Source organism: Trachypithecus francoisi, unplaced genomic scaffold (assembly GCF_009764315.1).
Source record: "Trachypithecus francoisi isolate TF-2019V2 unplaced genomic scaffold, Tfra_2.0 Lachesis_group17, whole genome shotgun sequence".
In the NCBI taxonomy this organism is placed as follows: Eukaryota; Metazoa; Chordata; class Mammalia; order Primates; family Cercopithecidae; genus Trachypithecus; species Trachypithecus francoisi.
The window spans coordinates 40,346,136-40,354,448 of NW_022681462.1; the positions used below are offsets into that span (position 1 = coordinate 40,346,136).

At 39.7% G+C, this 8,313-nt stretch overlaps 1 gene segment (V, D, J or C); it reads right to left on the minus strand.

The window, feature by feature from the left end:
* Positions 1–7,215: 7,215 nt before the first annotated feature.
* LOC117062828 lies at positions 7,216–7,921 on the minus strand. The segment is given in 2 exon segments: positions 7,216–7,610; positions 7,780–7,921. Coding segments are annotated over 2 exon segments (444 nt in total).
* Between the last annotated feature and the right edge of the window lie 392 nt (positions 7,922–8,313).

The window sequence follows — 8,313 nt, forward strand, 5'->3', positions numbered from 1 at the left end:
GAAGAATGAATGAATGAATGAATGAATGAAAAGTTAATGAGCAAGAAACTTTTATTGAGTGAAGAATGAATGAAAAGTGAATGAGCAAGAAACTCTCCAAGACATAATCAACACTTGTGACCTATACTCATTGAAAACAACCCACTGAATGTAAAACATGAATTATTCTGAGTAAGGAGAAGTTTGAACAGCAGTGTGCTGCTCTTCATAGTCAGAAAGAAGGAGAGAAAATAGAGGGAAGAAATTGTTGTCTCAGATGCATTTTGCATTTGCCAGGGAGATAAGAAAGACATCCAAAGTCCATGATAATCAGGTATGAGGATTCTTATCTTTTTAAGAAACAAGCAAATAGACTTTGCAATCACAAATTTGCAATCAATGAGACTACTCTGTCACTTAACTCTATTGCCTCCTTTTCACAAAAAGTGGTTTTATTATTTAACTCTTCTTGGAAAACAAACTAGCTCCAAACAAAATGCCATAAAATGAGCATGTACAGTCCTCCCTCAGTATCCATGGGAAATAGTTTCCAGGACAACCTGCAGATATTCCAATTTATGGAGACTCAAAACATTTATATAAAATGTACAGTATTTGTGTAGAACCTACACATTTCCTCCTGCACCCTTCACATCATCTCTAGCCTGCTTATAATACATAATACGATGTCTACATATGACTTACCTTGTGTGGATTCATCCAAGTGGTACTCAGCACACGGAGAAGTCAAGTTTTGCTTTTTGGAATTTTGTGGATTTGTTTTCTAAATATTTTTGATCCAGGATTAGTTGAATCCATGGGTGCAGGCCCCATGGATAGAGGGCTGACTGTACAGCTGCTTATAATTCTGAGGATCACCTCTGTGGTTCTTCCATTCTGGGCTGACTGTACTGATCTCTGCTGAGCCCACTTATGTGTCTGCAGTTACTCTGTGGTTCAGTTGTGACTGGATGGTCTGATGTGACTTCTTTTTTTTTTTTTTTTTTGAGACGGAGTCTCGCTCTGTCGCCCAGGCTGGAGTGCAGTGGCCGGATCTCAGCTCACTGCAAGCTCCACCTCCCGGTTTACGCCATTCTCCTGCCTCAGCCTCCCGAGTAGCTGGGACTACAGGCACCCGCCACCTCGCCCGGCTAGTTTTTTGTATTTTTTTTAGTAGAGACGGGGTTTCACTGTGTTAGCCAGGATGGTCTCGATCTCCTGACCTCGTGATCCGCCCGTCTCGGCCTCCCATGTGACTTCTTTAACCTATCTGGAAGCTGGTTTGATGTGCAGGTTGGACAACATTTGGTTTACATGGATCAGGGAGATTCCCCAACTTCCATTAGATTTGTTCCCAGATCAACTCTGGGATTCAAGTCTATTCATTGTGGGTTGTTTGGGAGAAATTCTACAAAGACAGTGGTTAGTGAAGAAGCTGAACTGCTGTCATTTATTGCTGTTAGCAGTTATTGTTATCCTCTGAAATGCATCTTATATAACCAAGATCTCCCCAGGGTGGCCCAACAGTGCAGCTCAGCTCAGCCCATCCAGTCACTTCCCTGGATGCCTGCAGGTGTGAGAAAGACAATGCGCTCAGTTACAGGAAAGGCAGGGGCCCACCCTGGTGCTGAAAACTGTATGACACAGCTTTCATACTGTTTCATTACAAAATAGAAAGACTTCATTTTCTTTGTACTTAAGATAGTTATACAATTTTTTCTATAATGTACCCATGCTTTTTAACTAATTTGAATTTTCACAACTGGATGTATTTATTATTTATGCCTTAAGTGCTCTTAGTAACTTATGGCAAGAGTGAATTAATAGAGACAAGATATGGATTAGTCATGCAACAATAGAGAAGTGTGTGGATTCAGATAGGATAAAGATCAAAGGGATGACAAATATATTCTTTTGCAGAAGCAGATTCTCATAGATCACCCCCAGTCAAGGTTCACATTCAAAGTGCAATGGTGTGTCAGCCACATTGTGCAAATGGTCAGCTCTGGAGAGTAACCTTGGCTAGCACATTGCAGGACCAAAATTACCTGTAAAGATAGGGGAAAATAAACCATCATGGAAATAATAATAATTTGAAAGAGTTCTCAGTTATTTATACTTGGATATAAAGCAGAACACTACAATGAATGAAACTACAACCTAAACATTTTAAGCCTTTACTTCTTAGTTTTTTTATTTTTATTATTATACTTTAAGTTCTAGGGTACATGTGCATAACGTGCAGGTTTGTTACATATGTATACTTGTGCCATGTTGGTGTGCTGCACCCATCAACTCGTCAGCACCCATCAATTCATCATTTATATCAGGTATAACTCCCAATGCAATCCCTCCCCCCTCCCCCCTCCCCCCTCCCCATGATAGGCCCCAGTGTGTGATGTTTCCCTTCTCGAATCCAAGTGATCTCATTGCTCAGTTCCCACCTATGAGTGAGAACATGCAGTGTTTGGTTTTCTGTTCTTGTGATAGTTTGCTAAGAATGATGGTTTCCAGCTGCATCCATGTCCCTACAAAGGCCGCAAATTCATCCTTTTTTATGGCTGCATAATATTCTATGGTGTATATGTGCCATATTTTCTTAATCCAGTCTGTCACAGATGGACATTTGGGTTGATTCCAAGTCTTTGCTATTGTGAATAGTGCCACAATAAACATATGTGTGCATGTGTCTTTATAGCAGCATGATTTGTAATCCTTTGGGTATACACTCAGTAATGGGATGGCTGGGTCGTATGATACTTCTAGTTCTAGGGCCTTGAGGAATTGCCATACTGTTTTCCATAATGGTTGAACTAGTTTACAATCCCACCAACAGTGTAAAAGTGTTCCTATTTCTACACATCCCCTCCAGCACCTGTTGTTTCCTGACTTTTTAATGATTGCCATTCTAACTGGTGTGAGATGGTATCTCATTGTGGTTTTGGTTTGCATTTCTCTGATGGTTGGTGAAGACAAGCATTTTTTCATGTGTCTGTTGGCTGTATGCATGTCTTCTTTTGAGAAATGTCTGTTCATATCCTTTGCCCACTTTTTGATGGGGTTGTTTGTTTTTTTCTTGTATATTTGTTTGAATTCTTTGTAGATTCTGGATATTAGCCCTTTGTCAGATGAGTAGATGGCAAAAATGTTCTCCCATTCTGTAGGTTGCCTCTTCACTCTGATGGTAGTTTCTTTTGCTGTGCAGAAGCTCTTTAGTTTAATTAGATCCCATTTGTCAATTTTGGCTTTTGCTGCCATTGCTTTTGGTGTTTTAGACATGAAGTCCTTGCCCATGCCTATGTCCTGAATGACATTACCTAGGCTTTCTTCTAGGGTTTTTATGGTTTTAGGTGTAACATTTAAGTCTCTAATCCATCTTGAATTAATTTTTGTATAAGGAGTAAGGAAAGGATCCAGTTTCAGCTTTCTACTTATGGCTAGCCAATTTTCCCAGCACCATTTATTAAATAGGGAATCCTTTCCCCATTTCTTGTTTTTTCAGGTTTGTCAAAGATCAGATGGCTGTAGATGTGTGGTATTATTTCTGAGGACTCCATTCTGTTCCATTGGTCTATATCTCTGTTTTGGTATCTGTTCCATGCTGTTTTGGTTACTGTAGCCTTGTAGTATAGTATGAAGTCAGGTAGCGTGATGCCTCCGGCTTTGTTCTTTTGGCTTAGGATTGTCTTGGCATTGTGGGCTCTTTTTTGGTTCCATATGAACTTTAAAGTAGTTTTCTCCAATTCCGTGAAGAAAGTAATTGATTGCTTAATGGGAATGGCATTGAATCTATAAATTACCTTTAGCAGTATGGCCATTTTCACAATATTGATTCTTCCTATCCATGAGCATGGTATGTTCTTCCATTTGTTTGTGTCCTCTTTTATTTCACTGAGCAGTGGTTTGTAGTTCTCCTTGAAGAGGTCCTTGACATCCCTTGTAAGTTGGATTCCTAGGTATTTTATTCTCTTTGAAGCAATTGTGAATGGAAGTTCATTCATGATTTGGCTCTCTGCTTGTCTGTTACTGGTGTATAAGAATGCTTGTGATTTTTGCACATTAATTTTGTATCCTGAGACTTTGCTGAAGTTGCTTATCAGCTTAAGGAGATTTTGGGCTGAGACGATGGGGTTTTCTAAATATACAATCATGTCATCTGAAAACAGGGACAATTCGACTTCTTCTTTTCCTAACTGAATACCCTTGATTTCTTTCTCTTGCCTGATTGCCCTAGCCAGAACTTCCAACACTATGTTGAATAGGAGTGGTGAGAGAGGGCATCCCTGTCTTGTGCCAGTTTTCAAAGGGAATTTTTCCAGTTTCTGCCCATTCAGTATGATATTAGCTGTGGGTTTGTCATAAATAGCTCTTATTATTTTGAGGTACGTTCCATCAATACCAAATTATTGAGTGTTTTTAGCATGAAGGGCTGTTGAATTTTGTCAAAGGCCTTTTCTGCATCTATTGAGATAATCATGTGGTTTTTGTCTTTGGTTCTGTTTATATGCTGGATTATATTTATTGATTTGCATATGTTGAACCAGCCTTGCATCTCAGGGATGAAGCCCACTTGATCATGGTGGATAAGCTTTTTGATGTGCTGCTGGATTCAGTTTGCCAGTATTTTGTTGAGGATTTTTGCATCGATGTTCATCAGGGATATTGGTCTAAAATTCTCCTTTGTTGTTGTATCTCTGCCAGGCTTTGGTATCAGGATGATGTTGGCCTCATAAAATGAGTTAGGGAGGATTCCCTCCTTTTCTGTTGATTGGAATAGTTTCAGAAAGAATGGTACCAGCTCCTCCTTGTACCTCTGGTAGAATTCGGCTGTGAATCCATCTGGTCCTGGACTGTTTTTGGTAGGCAAGTTACTAATTATTGCCTTAATTTCAGAGCCTGCTATTGGTCTATTCAGGGATTCAACTTCTTCCTGGTTTAGTCTTGGGATAGTGTAAATGTCCAGGAAATTATCCATTTCTTCTAGGTTTTCTAGTTTATTTGTGTAGAGGTGTTTATAGTATTCTCTGATGGTAGTTTGTATTTCTGTGGGATCGGTGGTGATATCCCCTTTATCATTTTTTATTGTGTCTATTTGATTCTTCTCTCTTTTCTTCTTTATTAGTCTTGCTAGTGGTCTATCAACATTGTTGATCTTTTCAAAAAACCAGCTCCTGAATTCATTGATTTTTTGGAGGGGTTTTTGTGTCTCTGTCTCCTTCAGTTCTGCTCTGATCTTTGACCAAAGTTGAAATGAAGGAAAAAGTGTTAAGGGTAGCCTAAGAGAAAGGTCGGGTTACCCACAAAGGGAAGCCCATCAGGCTAACAGCGGATCTCTCGGCAGAAACTCTACAAGCCAGAAGAGAGCGGGGGCCAATATTCAACATTCTTAAAGAAAATAATTTTCAACCCAGAATTTAATATCCAGCCAAAATAAGTTTCATAAGTGAAGGAGAAATAAAATCCTTTACAGACAAGCAAATGCTTAGAGATTTTGTTACCAACAGACCTACCCTACAAGAGATCCTGAAGGAAGCGGTAAACATCGAAAGGAACAACCAGTGCCAGCCTTTACAAAAACATGCCAAAATGTACAGTCCATTGATGCTAGGAAGAAACTGTATCAACTAACGAGCAAAATAACCAGCTAATATCATAATGACAGGATCAAGTTCACACATAATAATATTAACTTTAAATGTAAATGGACTAAATGCTCCAATTAAAAGACACAGACTGGCAAATTGGATAAAGAGTCAAGACCCATCAGTTTGCTGTATTCAGCAGACCCATCTCACATGCAGAGACACACATAGACTCAAAATAAAGGGATGGAGGAAGATCTACCAAGCAAATGGAGAACAAAAAAAAGCAGGGGTTGCAATCCTACTCTCTGATAAAACAGACTTTAAACCATCAAAGATTAAAAGAGACAAAGAAGGCCATTACATAATGGTAAAGGGATCAATTCTTCAGGAAGAGCTAACTATCCTAAAAACATATGCACCCAATACAGGAGCACCCAGATTCATAAAGCAAGTCCTTAGAGACTTACAAAGAGACTTAGACTCCCATACAATAATAATGGAAGACTTTAACATCCCATTGTCAATATTAGACAGATAAATGAGACAGAAAGTCAACAAAGATATCCAAGAATTGAACTCAACTCTGCACCAAGAGGACCTAATAGACATCTACAGAACTTTCCACCCCAAATCAACAGAATATACATTCTTCTCAGCACCACATCACAATTATTCCAAAATTGACCACATAGTTGGAAGTAAAGCACTTCTCAGCAAATGTAAAACAAGAGAAATTATAACAAACTGTCTCTCAGATCACAGTGCAATCAAAGTAGAACTCAGGACTAAGAAACTCAATCAAAACTGCTCAACTACATGGAAACTGAACAATCCTGCTCCTCGATGACTACTGGGTACATAACAAAATGAAAGCAGAAATAAAGATGTTCTTTGAAACCAATGACAACAAAGATACAACATACCAGAATCTCTGGGACACATTTAAAGCCGTGTGTAGAGGGAAATTTATAGCACTAAATGCCCACAAGAGAAAGCAGGAAAGAGCTAAAATTGACACCCTAACATCACAGTTACAAGAATTTGAGAAGCAAGAGCAAACATATTTGAAAGTTAGCAGAAGGCAAGAAATAACTAAGATCAGAAAACAACTGCTTCTGTCACTCCTTCTACTTGGTCATTTGCAGACGTCATTAGGAATAGTCTATTTCTTCCTTTCCTAATATGTACTTTATTTTTACAGACTTCAATCCTTTTACAGTCTACTGCATCATAGAGAAAATTGAATAAATAATTTAGTTCACTTTTAAATGGCAAATGGTTCTATAATAACTATTTGCCACTGAAATGTTGACAGCCTGAAGAAAGAAAAAGAATGGGATTTATTCAGCCATGGTAGTATCTTCACATGAATCGCTTTTACCAAGTCAACTATTTGGATAAACAAATAGAATTTTCTACTATTTAGAATGTTGCAGAATTCAAATGGAGCGGTGTAGTATGCACTGACCTACTTTTACTGATAAAGTGAAGAACCACTGAGGCTATTTAAGGATTCATACAGTGAGACATTATTTCTGGAAACCTGGGATTCTGCTGCCTCAGTTGAAAAGAGTCCAAGAATCAGAGTGCAAATTGTTCAAGGTTTTTTTTTTTTTTAGAACCACAAAAATGTCCAAATAGAACAGAGATGCTAAAACCACACTAGCTGTCTATAAAGGAAGCAGCTGGTAAATCTAGTAAACACTGATGGTCTTGTTGAGGTTTTTGTTTCATGTTGAATCACTGTGGGAGATAAGTTACTAGTCTCCTGACAGTAATAAACTGCAAAATCTTCAGGTTCCAGGCTGCTGATGGTGAGAGTGAAGTCTATCCCAGACCCACTGCCACTGAACCTGGCTGGGATGCCAGTGGCCCTGCTGGATGCCCCATAGATGAGGAGTCTGGGAGCCTGCCCAGGTTTCTGCTGGTACCAGGCTAACTTGCTGCCGACACTCTGACTGGTCCTGCAGGAGAGGGTGGTTGTTTCCCCTGGAGACAAAGACAGGGTGGCTGGAGACTGTGTCATCACAATTTCTCCGGTGGTATCTGAAATTGGAAAGAAAACAGAAATGCACTCATATAATCTAGATCAAGACCACTGTCTTTGAGTAAAGGCAAATTTGTTGATCTATATTGAATTTTAATTATATTTCTTGCAGAGCAGAGGTGGTAGGAGTTTTCAGTGATGTGCAAAACCACCTCATGTTCCCCTCACCTGGGAGCCACAGTAGCAGGAGGAAGAGAAGCTGCACTGGGGCTTCCATGGTTCCCTCTGAGTCCTAACTGAGCAATTCCTCCCCAGAGCTCTGACCCAGGCATTGATATGAGCTCTGGAAGGTAGGGCAGCTGGGAGGGACATGCAAAGCAGCTGGGATGGGAGCTGGGCTTCTGGCTGCAGAGACCTGCTTCTTCCTCTCTGAATTGAGCATCCTGCGCCTCCCTGGTTGTCAGGTCAGAAAAGTCTGTTGGTTCAGTCTGAGTGTAGAACTTCTCCCTTGTGATCACAGAATTTCATCCCTGTGTCTTTCTTCTCCTCAGTCACCTAAATTCAGCCAGATGATGTTTGGCACAAGACTGCTAAGAACAATATAAAAGGCTGTGCTTTCATTTCTCTCTTCCTGTCTTCAATATGCCCAGTCATCTCCCTAAGTGCATTATTGGTTCTACTGAAGTGAAGAGTCAGTTAGAACTTAATCTTCCAGATACACCTTTCATTTGCTTGTTAATAATGTTTTCTGAGGGTCATGAA